The 15,707-nt window shown below is 42.2% G+C and overlaps 2 protein-coding genes across 7 annotated transcripts in view; one reads left to right on the top strand and one right to left on the bottom strand.

Moving 5' to 3' along the window:
- Positions 1 to 1,303: 1,303 nt before the first annotated feature.
- Positions 1,304 to 15,707, bottom strand: part of cUnh18orf54 (chromosome Un C18orf54 homolog) — an 83,218-nt gene continuing 68,814 nt past the window's right edge. For all 5 annotated transcript variants that reach the window (XM_079657703.1, XM_079657710.1, XM_079657701.1 and 2 more), the window contains one exon: positions 1,304 to 8,260. In XM_079657703.1, the coding sequence (XP_079513829.1) occupies positions 8,122 to 8,260 (139 nt within the window). In that variant the 3' untranslated portion in view covers positions 1,304 to 8,121. The remainder of the gene's footprint in view (positions 8,261 to 15,707) is intronic.
- On the top strand, positions 12,176 to 15,538 carry LOC307023977 (zinc finger protein 862-like). Of its 2 annotated transcripts, XM_079657714.1 has the most exons (9): positions 12,176 to 12,468; positions 12,551 to 12,723; positions 13,108 to 13,277; positions 13,364 to 13,602; positions 13,693 to 13,950; positions 14,057 to 14,263; positions 14,505 to 14,723; positions 14,799 to 14,951; positions 15,056 to 15,538. In XM_079657714.1, the coding sequence occupies exons 2-9, from the start codon at positions 12,593 to 12,595 to the stop codon at positions 15,233 to 15,235; spliced, it is 1,557 nt and encodes a 518-aa protein (XP_079513840.1). In that variant the 5' UTR covers positions 12,176 to 12,468; positions 12,551 to 12,592; the 3' UTR covers positions 15,236 to 15,538. The 2 variants fall into 2 exon arrangements, with proteins under 2 accessions (XP_079513840.1, XP_079513841.1); XM_079657715.1 differs by lacking the exons at positions 12,176 to 12,468; positions 13,108 to 13,277 and having other exon boundaries at positions 12,588 to 12,723.

The following is a 15,707-nucleotide window of genomic DNA, read 5'->3' as shown; positions in this document are numbered from 1 at the left end:
ACCCTGATCCTGAAATCTTATATCCAAAGGGGGAAAAGCCGTGAGCATATAGGGAACCCCCCGGGGTCTAGACACTGGTGATGATGATGCTGAAGATCTGGATTTGATGAGGAGATGGGATGAAGAGGAGGTGTGATGAGGTCTTTGGATTAGCTCTCCTGGCTCTGGATATGATGAACGGAGAGGAGGCGGGCGGCAGCATGAACACCTGTAATCACAGTTGACTGCAGGAGAGAGGAGAACCATTTTAAAGTTTGGCTGCAGCACGGTGATTGGCTGCTGGAGAATGAGGTGAATGTAATAGGTTAAAGACAGCGCCCGTGATGAGCTGATTATAAGCAGCTGCGGAGTGAATGTATACATACCCAGTCTTCCTGAAAGAACTTGCACTGAGCTTCATATAGTGACAAGTGTTCAACAGTTCTTCCTGTTGACAGAAGATGGCACTTTTCTGAGAGGGAGCAAGCTGGCAGACACTGGACAGTGGCAAACCAACAGATGAAACAGGAATCTATCTGAGAGGCTATGTGGAAAAGGTCACATGCTTTCTGTCTCACACAGCCTGCTACCACGTGGTGGTAAATTCCAGTATCTATATCTAATTTGTTAGTTTAATGCCATAAATTATTATAACATAAAGTAATATTATATGGAGCTGTGTTACGCCTCGGAGCGTGGATTGTTGCAGATGACATCACTGATTCTCTGACAGACAATTAAAGTCTGCACAGCTCTCCACATTACATTATAGTATGTTATATTTGTACTGTACACATTTTTTTTATTTTTCATTTGTTATAATAGTTTTTATTATAGTATTACCTTTTGCTCCTTTTTTAGAAAGTATTCCTCTTACTGTGTTTATGTGCAACAAAGCTAATTCCTCATGTATAAACCTGCTTGGCATTAAACCCTGATTCAGTTTTACACCCCCTCTGCTCAGACAGACAGTTATAATATTTCCACGTTTCACAGTTTTGTATCTGTTTCACTTGTTATGTCCTGGGTGCTGTATCTGGGCCACGGGTAGATGTGTATAGAACTGTGCAGGAATGAATACAAATATTAATATTGTTCACCTGTGTTGAACTAAGAGCTTTCCCAAATAAACAAAGTGTTAAGTTCCAAAGGTCTGATCATATAGATCACCACATTCTTCTTGTTGGGGTTTAGACATTGGAGTTCAGCATGGCCTCTTCATCAGCATCATATTGTAACTAATGTGTGTTACCATTCATATTGTCAGCAATTGGATGTCCACATTTAGCATGGAGTAATGTTAGCACGTAAAAACATGAAAAAGTTGGCATTTAGACATTTTAATGATAGCATGTTAATATGGCTACAGTGACAGTTGACATGTTCACATTTTAAAATGCTCCAGTTAGCATGCTCACATCCATGGTAAACATGCTGATGTATAGCAAAATAAAAAAAGATCAAATTAATGGGTTCAACTTCTGACACATTTCCAAGCTAAGCTTTAGTTTTACTTGACAGAATGCTAACATGTTAATGCATCCAACTAGCAATGTGACACTGCCATCCGGAGAGCATCGCTGACAGCTTGGCTATTTACAGAAAGAGTTATCATTGAAGAAAATGTCAGTGCAGATGTGACAAACAACATAACAAACAACATGTAATAAACAACATTATGTCCTTTATTCATATTGGCTATTTCTGATATCAATGACACTTTTAGCACATCTGTTTGGTAATTTCTTCCTTCAGAGAGGGATAGTCTTTAACATCACTGAGACGCTGCAGAACCAGCACAGAAACTGGAAGCGGAGGTCTAGACCTAGCTCCATCAAAAGTAAAACAATCCACCATCCAACTGCTCTTTCCGTCTGATATCCCTTTTATTTTATTAGAGCTTTAAGAACCATCATTTCGTGTAACCCTGGTCAAATGTAAAAAAAGAGGACTTACAAAATGTTTATTTGGTCTATATTTTTTTGTCTCTGTGTCCTTTTTCAAGTTTCAAACTTCCACAACTGTGAGCTGTATCCAATGTTTTAAAGCTGTTTTTTTAACACTTTAAACAACTTCAACATATTTTAAAAAATAATTTGATTTAGTCTCTGGCCGAGTAATTTTTTAGAGGATTGCATCTTTTCATCCAACACACAACTCCAGAACGGACGTAATCTAAGACCATGTGATGATTGGCTGCTGGAGAATGAGGTGAATGTAATAGGTTAAAGACAGCGCCCGTGATGAGCTGATTATAAGCAGCTGCGGAGTGAATGTATACATACCCAGTCTTCCTGAAAGAACTTGCGCTGAGCTTCATATAGTGACAAGTGTTCAACAGTTCTTCCTGTTGACAGAAGATGGCACTTTTCTGAGAGGGAGCAAGCTGGCAGACACTGGACAGTGGCAAACCAACAGATGAAACAGGAATCTATCTGAGAGGCTATGTGGAAAAGGATAACAAATAATGTCAGCAAGACATGAACATATTTAACCACTATCATTCAATTCTGTAATTGCAGGTTTATTAGCATGATATTTCAAACATAAATGGCCTGTCTTAGTTTAAAGCCCACTCACCACGTCAAGGTGCAGGCCATGAGTGAGGGCACAACAACAATCACAAACAGTACATACACATGAGACAACACTTACATACATATAAATAACTTACATATACAATGAACAATAAACAATTAACAAATACAATGTTTGGGTAGTTATTTTAATACATTGAATACATTTAACACATTGAACACTTTGAATACATTGAATACATCATACATTTAACATAAATAACACAATTGAAATGTACAATAACTAAACCCTTAACTACATACACTATACAGTGTGGCAATATTTCAGCAAGATTTGGTATCAGATATGAAAACAAAAATTGACCTGTTGAGAGTTTTGCGTGTCCATGTTCAGTACATACTTGTTGAGCGTACTCCAAGTAGTATGTTGAACACAGACTTGCAAACAAAATACACCAAATGTGTCAGTTACAGTTGAAGGTACAGATACAACATAATGAATATTGGCTAGAAAGAAGCTTGGGATGTTGCTGTTGACATTCACATAAATCGTTCCACTGTTGAAAACCATGTGTTGCGTTTCTTAACAATAAATAAACAGAGGACTGTGACATACATTCAAATCCACATATAGAAGGAAATATAGAATAAATATGTTTACTTACAACAGTCATAAGGAAAAGAAACACGTACAGAGCTCATACACATATAGAAGAAGATATAGAATAAATATGTTTACTTACAACAGTCATAAGGAAAAGAAAACACGTATAGAGCTACTAAGAGCTAATTACTAGCTAGCCGCTAGCTGCTAACTGCAGCGGCCGACTCGTTAATATCAAACTCCATCATATAACAATCCAGTGCCATGCTGTCATGAACGCGCGGTGCTGTTACGTGTACGCAAATTGACGTGCTTGATGTGAACGAGCATTTTGGTTTAAATTTGCGCATGCGCTATGAGCGCACATACGGGTACTTCTCAGGCATGCCGGGTAATCTGTGACGTTTCGGTCTCTCGAAAGTTGGGCCATTTTATCATCATGCGCTAATGAGCAACTCTCCTAGGAATTAATGAGGCCCCGCCTCCCACGCTGTATCCAGTTCTTATTATATATCCATGGTCCGAGCACATTAACCAGACTCTTCACAACAAGGATCACTTCTTCTTCAAGGCAGGGAAGGTTTCGCAGTACGCGGTCTACTGTCCCGCAGCTGCTGCCTCTCTGTTGGACTCCGGTACTGCACCTTACTCACGAGACGTTGTAAAAAAAAGGGTGGGGGGCAAACGCACTAACCACTCCGCCAACGCCACAGTCACCCCCGTCATGCGGGCCGGATGAGGATGTCTGGCGGGCCGGATGTGGCCCGCGGGCCGGCAGTTGGTGGTCACTGCTGTACACCAACAGCTGGACCTCCAGTCACCAGTCTGTCAAGCTCCTGAAGTTCAGACAACACCCTCATCTGACTGATCTCTGGTGGGGACGAGTCTGTCTACAGGGGGGTGGGGTTCGATCATCTGGTGACCTGGTGCAGGGACAACCACCTGGAGCTTAATGCTCTTAAGACAGTGGAGATGGTTGTGGACTTTAGGAAGAACGCAGCCCCACCGCCCCCATCACTCTGTGTGTCTCCCCAGTCACTGCTGTGGAGTCTTTCCACTTCCTGGGCACCATCATCGCCCAGGACCTCAAGTGGGAGCACAACATCAGCTCCCTCATCAAAAAAGCCCAGCGGAGGATGTTCTTCCTGAGGCAGCTGAAGAAATTCCACCTGCCAAAGACGATGATGGTGAACTTCTACACTTCCATCATGGAGTCCATCCTCACCTCCTCCATCACCATCTGGTACGCTGCAGCCACAGCCAAGGATAAGGGCAGGCTGCAGCGGGTCATCCGCTCTTCAGAGAGGGTGATCGGCTACAATCTGCTATCCCTCCGTCACCTGCAGGACCCTGAGGCCGGCAGGGAAGATAGTGGCCGACCCCTCCCACCCTGGACACAAACTGTTCACTCCTCTCCCCTCTGGCAGGAGGCTGCGCTCCATCAGGACCAAAACCTCTCGCCACCTGAACAGTTTCTTCCCCTCCGCTACCGGCCTCATCAACAAGGCCCGGCTCCCCCACTGACACTGACTTTTATCCATGTGCACAACCTCTTGTTCTTTTTAAAATGCTTAATACTGCATATGTTGCACATTTCTCCTCCACACTACCTCTTTTAAATCGGCACAGCTCTCCACTCTAAATACAGTTAGTAATGTTCATATGTAAATATTGTTAACTTGTTAAAAAATCTTAAAACATGTTTTTTATGTAGCTGTTATAACAGTCCTTCTTTTATTTTATTTAGCTTTGATGCATTTTCTTCTTTCCGTGTCTTTGTATGCTGCACATATACCTAAGTGGATTACTAGTAGGTATCCTACTTGGTAATAAAAACCTTTTCTGATTCTGATGTCTGTTGTGTCCAGATTTTTTTGTAAATCTTAAAAAATAAATAAAATCTTTTTGGCACAATAGAGTGGTGCAGGGATGACGTATTTACCCGGAAGTAAGCTGCGCATGGGTTCCCTCGACAACAAAGCAATGGGATTTCTCCATAGGATTTTGGAAAATGGCTCGAAATAAGGTCTGTGGAAAACGAACCTGTTTGATAAATGTACGTTTTATTCCGCAGGATAATCTCCACATGTCTACCCTAATTTTATAATTTTATAATCACAAATCTAATCACCAGAAGCAAAATGCTAACGTTATGCTATAAACGAACTACGACTTCAACGACACGCCAACTTTAGATCCATATTCAAAAATACAGATTCTAAATGGTACAACTTGAAGCGTTTGTTTTAACAGTTTGCAAGAGCGCAGGTACTTGCTTTCAAGCAGAACAGGGGCAAACAAACTTAGCGGGAGTGTTTACGTGTTCGGCGTAATGACGTACAACGTCCTCGACAACTTCTGTAGTCCTATTCAGCCACTTGTTACTCTTCAAAAGGTAGGGGTCACTGCTGATGTATTTAATGTCGTAGAATAACACGTGATCCGTCTCTTACATTTGTGTCAACCACAGACCTTGTTTCGAGCTATTTTCCAAAATTCTATGGAGAAATCCCATTGACTCTGAGACGAGGGAACCGGTAGTGGTAAAATGCTAACTCACTTCCGGGATTTAGGACTCGTCACTGCACCAGTGCACCACTCTATAATGTGCTTACTAAAAATATAAGTGTGTGTGAACATCATACCTTGAGACCTCTGAAATCGGGAGCATTTCAAAATGCAAAAAATAGGGGGCGGGGGGTGCTGGACCTGTATTTTACAGGAAAGGAGTGAGCAGAGAGTAGAGTAGTTGTCGATTCTTGTTCTGTTTTCTGTGACTATCTGCCCACCCTCTCAGACTTTCAGTTGCACGCGCTATTAAAGAGACGTGTTACCATGGAAACCAAACAATGGTGTAGCTGTATTAAAGTCCGAGTGGAAACAGTCCTGAGTAAATCTGATTTTGTCAGAAATCGGGAGAAATATGACACCGGGAGGAAACCGGGAGAGGACAATGAAATCGGGAGTTTCCCGCGAAAATCGGGAGGGTTGACAAGTATGGTGAACATGGACACAACACCACCACAAATAACTTAAAGGGGCATACAGATTGTATGTAGCCCCTCCCAGTTTTTCACCACCGGTTAAAAAGGCAAACTCCTTCATTTTTCCGTGTTAGCACTAACAGCGTTGTCAACAGTTCTAATACTCATTTAAAACCCTATGGTTAAACTTATTTCTTATTTTACATCCATGAAACTAACAGTGCGGCGCAGAGTCTACCCAGAGAGTAACTATGCAAACCTTGGTCACATGCTTTCTGTCTCACACAGCCTGCTACCACGTGGTGGTAAATTCCAGTATCTATATCTAATTTGTTAGTTTAATGCCATAAATTATTATAACATAAAGTAATATTATATGGAGCTGTGTTACGCCTCGGAGCGTGGATTGTTGCAGATGACATCACTGATTCTCTGACAGACAATTAAAGTCTGCACAGCTCTCCACATTACATTATAGTATGTTATATTTGTACTGTACACATTTTTTTTATTTTTCATTTGTTATAATAGTTTTTATTATAGTATTACCTTTTGCTCCTTTTTTAGAAAGTATTCCTCTTACTGTGTTTATGTGCAACAAAGCTAATTCCTCATGTATAAACCTGCTTGGCATTAAACCCTGATTCAGTTTTACACCCCCTCTGCTCAGACAGACAGTTATAATATTTCCACGTTTCACAGTTTTGTATCTGTTTCACTTGTTATGTCCTGGGTGCTGTATCTGGGCCACGGGTAGATGTGTATAGAACTGTGCAGGAATGAATACAAATATTAATATTGTTCACCTGTGTTGAACTAAGAGCTTTCCCAAATAAACAAAGTGTTAAGTTCCAAAGGTCTGATCATATAGATCACCACATTCTTCTTGTTGGGGTTTAGACATTGGAGTTCAGCATGGCCTCTTCATCAGCATCATATTGTAACTAATGTGTGTTACCATTCATATTGTCAGCAATTGGATGTCCACATTTAGCATGGAGTAATGTTAGCACGTAAAAACATGAAAAAGTTGGCATTTAGACATTTTAATGATAGCATGTTAATATGGCTACAGTGACAGTTGACATGTTCACATTTTAAAATGCTCCAGTTAGCATGCTCACATCCATGGTAAACATGCTGATGTATAGCAAAATAAAAAAAGATCAAATTAATGGGTTCAACTTCTGACACATTTCCAAGCTAAGCTTTAGTTTTACTTGACAGAATGCTAACATGTTAATGCATCCAACTAGCAATGTGACACTGCCATCCGGAGAGCATCGCTGACAGCTTGGCTATTTACAGAAAGAGTTATCATTGAAGAAAATGTCAGTGCAGATGTGACAAACAACATAACAAACAACATGTAATAAACAACATTATGTCCTTTATTCATATTGGCTATTTCTGATATCAATGACACTTTTAGCACATCTGTTTGGTAATTTCTTCCTTCAGAGAGGGATAGTCTTTAACATCACTGAGACGCTGCAGAACCAGCACAGAAACTGGAAGCGGAGGTCTAGACCTAGCTCCATCAAAAGTAAAACAATCCACCATCCAACTGCTCTTTCCGTCTGATATCCCTTTTATTTTATTAGAGCTTTAAGAACCATCATTTCGTGTAACCCCGGTCAAATGTCAAAAAAGAGGACTTACAAAATGTTTATTTGGTCTATATTTTTTTGTCTCTGTGTCCTTTTTCAAGTTTCAAACTTCCACAACTGTGAGCTGTATCCAATGTTTTAAAGCTGTTTTTTTAACACTTTAAACAACTTCAACATATTTTAAAAAATAATTTGATTTAGTCTCTGGCCGAGTAATTTTTTAGAGGATTGCATCTTTTCATCCAACACACAACTCCAGAACGGACGTAATCTAAGACCATGTGATGTTGCTGCTGGAGGTGACAGCCAACAGTCCCAGAGGACAGAGAGGACTCTGAGGTCCATACTGCCTGAAGGTTGAGGGCCACATTAACCGAAGGCCCTCGCTCTGGAAGAGGACTTCAGCTTCAGGAGGGTTTCAGCTGGGTGCAGGAGAGTCCGTCAGCAGAGGAAGAGGAGTAACGTCCTTCATCTTTGTCCTTCTGCCCTCTTTCCTCTTTGGGTTCTTCCACCAGCACTTTCAGACGGCTCAGGTGAAGCATAGCTCTGAGGTTTGAAAATATTCTTCAAAAACATTGCTCTCAACTTACAACTGTGTTGGTGCGAGTTAATGCAAACATTTGAACATGTACATTTGAGGGCTTCACAAGGGCACAGTGCAGCATATGCACACAAACACAGAGTTATGGTGTTGTTCATCTGCGGGGAAATTCTACAGATGGCCAGTCCGCCCCTGAAAATGGTCTATGCACACGTTATCATTAGTCATAAAAAAAAAAAATTGATACAAATCTTTTCACATCTTTTTTTTCAATTTTTATCTTGTAATCATCTCGTGACCCCCAGTCAGGGTCTCCCCTACTTTTGGAACCGCTGGGCTAGAGGTTGAGCAGCTATAATGTTTATCAATTCATCATCCTATTTTACAGGGTTCAAACTAGGGCTGCACGATTTGGGGATAAAATCTAATTGCGATTTTTCTGACAAATATTGCGATTGCACCCCCGCACCCCGAGCTACGAGTGAAAGAACTAAACTTACATGAAACTTCCGTTGGGTTGCTTTAAAGTCAAGCTTCAGTTTAAGATTCAGCCTGTAATAGATGTAAAACATGTGATGGAGCATTACTAATCTGACTCAGATGGTTTGTTTCACCAAACCATCTAGGAAAGCTCCATTGGAAGCCATTTGGAAAGGGCAGGCACTTTCAAAGATACTTGGCAGGTGATTGGATCAATCTGTCTATCACCTTCTATCATGGGCCACTTCTGATTGATTAACAATGGCTGGTACATGTGGAGCACAGCACTTCTGATTGGTGTGGATGACTGACACACAAGAAGGAAAAACAAAAAAATAAGATAATCGCATCATTTAAAATCGCGATTTCGATTTAAAATCGATTAATCGTTCAGCCCTAGTTCAAACACTTTTTCACCAATAATTTTCAATGACTTTTCCCTGACCTTTACCTAATTTTCCATGACCAAAATAATTACTCTTTCTCAGCGGTACCACTGAAAATGGTTTATTTGAACATGGAACAGGAAAATAAGGTCTGCATATGTTGTGCCTATCTAAAACAAATCAAATAGTAGGCTTAGCTTCTACACGCTAAAGCAACTCAAATCTCTCACCAGCAAAATACCTCAGTGTTTCCCCTATATGTTTTCAGCAGCGGCGCTGCGCCGCTGCTGAAAATATGCGCGCCGCTGCTAGGGGGCAGCAGATAAAAAAAAAAAAAAAAAAATGTTATTAAAAGAATTATAAGTGCTGCCCCCTAGCGCTCGCGGCAACTTCGAGCCACCGATACGCGGGAAAGCTGTCATTTTCAGAGCTGAAGGAAAACTGCCTGACAAGACAGACAACAGCAAGTTGAAGCAGACATAACTTTATTTGGACACAATCACCTCAAGAAGAAGGTCATAATGCCATAAATGTAAGTTATTATAATTTAAAATGTTGTTACATTTTGATTAAGTAAATTAATACTTTGATAAAAGCCTACAGTTAAGAATGAATTACATCTAGCTAACTTAGCTAGTTTGTAAGGGATAATGTGCAGCGACGCGGTCATTATGGGGAAAAGAACACCCGACAGGCTGATCAGGAGCCCGACGCGAAGCGGAGGGATCTAGATCTGCATGAAGGGGGTTCTTTTCCCCATAATGACCAAGTCGCTGCACATTATCCCGCTTATTACATGGCCACATTCTCAACAAAGTAACGATATGACTCCCAATATTAATTGAAATGCTTTTATAGATTTAGAAAATGTTTTTATTGATTTAAAAAATAGTACGCTATTATTTATTTAAAATGACATGCATCCGCTAAGAAAAATAGTCCTTTGTTACTGTTTGAACTAACGTAGCAACGGCAGGAACTGCTTCGATAGCGTTTTTGAGGAGCTTTCTGATTACAGATTTGAAAACATCGCTGCTTGCTTTAAAAGTAGCACAATTCATTATGTCAAACCTTGGAAAGTATCTAGATATCCCTGCCCTAATGCCAAAGTAACTGGCAACTGAATATGTGTCGCCGTTTGATGTCTATGTCTGGACCGTTGCGTAAAAAGGAGGGTTTTTCTGCCCCGTTAATTCTCCGCTGTTTTTCTTGTCCCAGTTTGAAAAGCAAACTGCATGCAGTTTGCTTTTCGGCCATACTGTATACAGTTAAATCGACCGAAGTTCTTTGTAAGCGTCCTTAACAACGGTCAATAAGTCCTTGACAGCGGTCTGTCTGTTCTGGATTAACAACGTGTCACGTGTTCTGAATTGACCAATCAGAATAGAGTATTCAACTAAGCCATGTAATAAAGCTAGTTAACACCCAGTGTAATAGATTGTTCATCACATCTTATGTTATTTTCAGATGAGTTTAAAAGGCTGGCTTGTCAGCAAACGAAAGAGAAGTGATGATGGTGGTGATGAGGAGGAGGTTAGTTGGGTGAAGTTAGGGAGGTGGGTCTCTGTTGTCTGGCAGCAATGTTTTGAAAGGGGAGCAAATGGATACACACTTTTTGGGACATCGTTTTTAAGTAGTTGTTTAAATTTACAATTGTATTGACTGATATCTCGTACTAGACAGGACATGCGATGAGAGTAGGCCAGAGCAGAGGAGGTGAAGGAGCAGGTCAGGATAGAAGAGAGGAGCAAGGTGCAGCTGCTGCTGCTGTTAGAGGGTCAGAGGTAGGAGGATCAGAAAGAGCAAGGCACCGGCAATCAGGATTTGATCCAGGGTGGATGGAGGACCCGAGGTTCAAACCTTGGCTGTACAACATAGCTAACCATGGTGAGAATCTAACATATGGAGCAGTTAGGGGCTTGATCTCTCAGATGTTTTAACGATCATACAGTAGCCAAAACCTCTTAAAGAAAATAAATATATATCAAAGATCTTGTCCCGACAGGAATGTTCTGCCGCTTGTGCCGCCAACACAAGCAAGCACCGAAGCGGGGGGTGTCTACACGGGCCATTTATTGAGGTTGGGTGCATGCTTTTCCGAAGCGACTACCTTGATAAGCATGCTGCCACTCGGCACCTTCAAGAGAGTGTGAAGGCACACGCCGCACTGATTCAAGGTAAAATTCACTAATACTGTAGGCCTACTGTATCTTATTTTTAGCTTATTATTCACAAGAGGATTCTGATTATTCTCAGCAGGAAACCGATGGACTGTCCACTCCAAGTAGGGAATGAGTCCTTACCCCAAGTGAAGGAGTTCAAGTATCTCGGGGTCTTGTTCTCGAGTGAGGGAACAATGGAGCGTGAGATGGGTCGGAGAATCGGAGCAGCGGGAGCGGTACTGCAGTCTCTTTACCGCACCGTTGTGACGAAAAGGGAGCTGAGCCAGAAGGCAAAGCTCTCTGTCTACCGGGCCATTTTCGTTCCTACCCTCACCTATGGTCATGAAGGATGGGTCATGACCGAAAGAACGAGATCGCGGGTACAAGCGGCCGAGATGGGTTTTCTCCGCAGGGTGGCTGGTGTCTCCCTTAGGGATAAGGTGAGAAGTTCGGTCATCCGGGAGGGACTCGGAGTTGAACCGCTCCTCCTTCGCGTCGAAAGGAGCCAGTTGAGGTGGTTCGGGCACCTAGTTAGGATGCCACCTGGGCGCCTCCCTAGGGAGGTGTTCCAGGCACGTCCAGCTGGGAAGAGACCAAGGGGTAGACCTAGAACCAGATGGAGGGATTATATCTCTTCTCTGGCCTGGGAGCGCCTTGGGATCCCCCAGTCAGAGCTGGTTGATGTGGCCAGGGAAAAGAAAGTTTGGGGCTCTCTGCTGGAACTGCTACCTCCGCGACCCGACCACGGATAAGCGGGAGAAGATGGATGGATGGATATTCACAAAACTCTCTGGTTTAGTTAATTTTTTTCAGTTTATTTATTTTAAAGAAAAGAATGTACATTAATCAACATATCAGGTTTTACATCAATGTAAATGTGACAGATTTAGCTAGTAGACCTAAGCTAGTTTTCATCTGCAGTCCCTCAGCAGGTCAACATAGTACAAACAACACAGTAGGCTATAATACATTACAATTTTTATTTTTATTTTTGTTTACCTTTCAACAGGGTCCTCAGTGCTGGTCGCCTTTGACCCAGTTATCACCCTTGAACACGAAGCGGTGATTGGTGGTTTTAAGTGCCTCTACCACCTCACGAAAAAAGAACATGCTCACCATACGAACTATGCTGACCTTTTGGAGCTCGCAGAACTACTTGGCTGCCAGTATTTTGAGAAGTTAAAGGTAAGTTAATGCTTTCTTTAATCAACTTCATCACAAAAAAAGTGTGCAATATTTAATCTTAAGTGCATTTGTTTTCTTTAAGATCGGGAGGACCAACTACACATCTCACCGAATCATCGATGAGATGTTAGAAATCCTGGGCACTGTCGTTGAAGAGCCTATCTTGGCAAACATCAGTGCTTCTGTGGCAATTGGGCTTGAGGTGGACGAGACCACAGATGTGTCTGTGAAGAAGCAGCTCGATGTTCACGTTAGGTATAATTTTATTCCAAGAATGACAACAATTAAGACTTAAAATAATTTTGATTGACGTGTCTTTATTATGTTTAATATAGTCTTGCATAGCCAGACCTATCTCCACACTTCGTTTACACTGTGCCAGCGCTGAAGAAAAGTCTGGCTGGACTCATTACCACTCGGGGACAGGGGGGCTCCGGGGGAAACGCTCTATTTCTTTAAACCAATCACAGTTGGTTGGCGGTTGCTAGCTTGTTGTTCTTTCACGTAGTCTGGATTGAATCTGATCGGGGCAACAACATATTCCACCGCCACTGATTGGGTAGTAATAATAAACAAATAAGGCTTATCCCAAAGACCTACATCTGTTGAGTCAGTCTGACTGTTTAATATGTTCATCAGATACATGGACAAAAATGGGCTGCTTTACAGCCAATTTCTGGACCTGGTGACAGTCAGCGATGGCAGAGCTGACACCATAGTCAAGGCAATAAGAACGATCCTTACAAAAAAGAACATTCCCACCCAGAGGATTTATGGCCTGGGGACAGATGGAGCAGCTGTTATGACTGGTATGAACTACCAACAAAAACAAGGTTGATATTCACTGCAGCTTAAAAACTAAAACATGACATAAAACATGTTTGTCCTGAAACAGGGAGAGTGAATGGAGTGGCCAAGCAGCTACAGGACACCTTCCCATGGATGGTGTCGGTTGCATGTGCCGCACACCGCCTCGCCCTGTGCTGCAAGGACGCCTCATCAGGAGTGGCTTACATGAACTCTTTCAGGGACCTTCTACAGCAGCTACACCTGTACTTCAGGAACAGTGCGAATCGCACAGCTGTACTCCAGGCTGCAGCAGAGTGCTTGGGCCTGGATAACTTGAAAGTGAAGGTAATTTAAAAGGGAAAAAACATCTTCCATATTTGGAGGCACCTGATATGACTTAATATGCTTTCATCTTGTGGCTCTAAATATTTTTAGGAAGTGAAGGACACACGCTGGCTTTCGCAAGCCATGGCTGTTTCCAACCTACAGCGGAACCTGACCGCTGTCCTGGCAGCCTTGGCTGAGGAGACGGAGCATAAGAAATGCCCAACAGCCAAGGGGTTGTATGGCTTTCTGGCCACCTACCGCTTTGTGGCATCGGTCTACCTGCAAGCAGATGTGCTGCCACATATCAGCAGGCTGTCAAGGCTGTTCCAGAAGGAAAATGTCAACTTCCTTGCTCTGAAAGTGCAGGTATACTTTCCAATGTTTTATTTTTGACACCACTGTCCATACACTGCTCATACTAACCAGATATCTGCTGCTGCTGCATTTACACCTACTCTGTCTTTGTTATTAGGTCCCTGTGACAATGGCCTGCCTCCGAGCAATTAAAGATGCTGGAGACCATCAGCCACCAGGGTCTTTCCTTTCAAAGCTCCACGCAGACCTGGACAACCCTGCGGGACTTGGGGCTTACAGTATTGTCCATGAGGAGGAGAGGAACAAGAGGGGGACAAGAAAGGGACTGACCAGGGAAGAGCTCTGGGCCCGGTTCAGGAGCCAGGTATGTTTGTTTTGGATTTAGCATTTAGCAGACGCTTCTACTCACCAGAACTCACAAGTGTATCTCCTTTCTAAACAAGCGACTAAGAGCATAATCTAGAGCTAAAGTCAAAGTGCAATCGTAGCAAACAATAATACAAAAGGTGCTTAAGAGGGAGGATCCTGTTAATACTAGATGCCTATTAAGTGGTTTGAATATGGACACAAGTTTCAGTTTAATAATCTGTTGCTGTTATGGTTAGGTGATGGATCCATATTTCGATGGCCTGCTGGAGAGCCTGGAGAGGAGGTTCCAGAATCTGGACCTTTTAGGGGCCTTCCATGCGCTGAGCCCTCAGGCAGCAACTGGAGATGAGGCCAATGTGCAGCTCCTTGCCGGCAAATCTCTACAGGCTGACTGTAATGAGGTGCTGCAGGAATGGTCCTCTTTTAAACAGCAGCTGATAGTTGGGCCATTCAAGGTATCATAATGAATTACAGTAACATTCCTTTTCAGGAGTTCTATAGCCTGGATTGATGTTCATGTTGTGTTTCAGGACTTGGATCAGCAGCAGGTGATGCAGGAACTGGCATCAGAGGTGGGTGAATGGGGGCTGCTTTACCCATCTCTGAGCAAGCTGGCTGCCATTGGCCTGACCATCCCAGTTTCCAGTGTAAACTGTGAGAGGGATTTCTCAACATTGAACCGGGTAGGATACTTGAACAAGTGATATCATTATTTGACTTTATTCAAATCTCAACCCCATGGGCTCCACATCCACTCGTCTGTTGATTATTATGTTTGTATTTACAGGTGAAGACTGACTTGAGAAATCGCTTGCAGGGGGAACACCTTGCCACCTGTATGCGATTGAGCATCAATGGCTCCCCAACCAGAGACTTTCCCTTTAGGAGAGCCTTAGAGCTATTCTTTAAGACCCCCAGAAAAATAAAGTGCTCTCAGGCAGGATGCCAACTGTGCCATCATCACTAAATGGAGTGAGTCATTTTATGTATAGAGCATAAAAAAAACATCATTTTATGTATAGAGTATAAAGAAAACATATATGGATCAAGAAACAAGGCAGGACAAATGATATATGAGAGAAAAACTAAGGAAGTAAACCCCTTGGCAGAACCCAAGATATTCAAGTCACTGGGGCAGTGGAACGAAGTGGAGACATTTGGCACATTCATTACTAGGTGCCATGCTCTTTTGACACCTGATATTAAACTAAAAAATTGCCTGATGAAAGTGATGTAAATGAACAACAAAAATAAAATAAGTTACATATGTGTTATTGGCTATGGTAGTTTATTGGTATGTTCAATTATTTGATTATTAAAATGTAAAACGATCTTTTTCATATGGGTGTTTAGAGTTAGATCTAGTCTCTAGTCATTGTGTGCTCAAAGTGCACCAGATTGAAGCATTTTATATTAAAATGTAAAAACAAATCTTCCCG

Source organism: Notothenia rossii, assembly GCF_949606895.1.
Source record: "Notothenia rossii genome assembly, chromosome: 11".
Classification (NCBI taxonomy): Eukaryota; Metazoa; Chordata; class Actinopteri; order Perciformes; family Nototheniidae; genus Notothenia; species Notothenia rossii.
Note: the sequence above shows the minus strand (reverse complement) of the source record. Positions and strands in the feature narration are given on the sequence as shown.

Bases quoted from the DNA above. Each gene is read 5' to 3' on its own strand.
- LOC307023977 (XM_079657714.1), top strand. From the start codon at position 12,593: ATGTTAGAAATCCTGGGCACTGTCGTTGAAGAGCCTATCTTGGCAAAC. The intron at 13,603-13,692 runs GTAATTTAAAAG...AAATATTTTTAG, and splicing joins TGGATAACTTGAAAGTGAAG to GAAGTGAAGGACACACGCTG. The intron at 14,724-14,798 runs GTATCATAATGA...GTTGTGTTTCAG, and splicing joins TGATAGTTGGGCCATTCAAG to GACTTGGATCAGCAGCAGGT.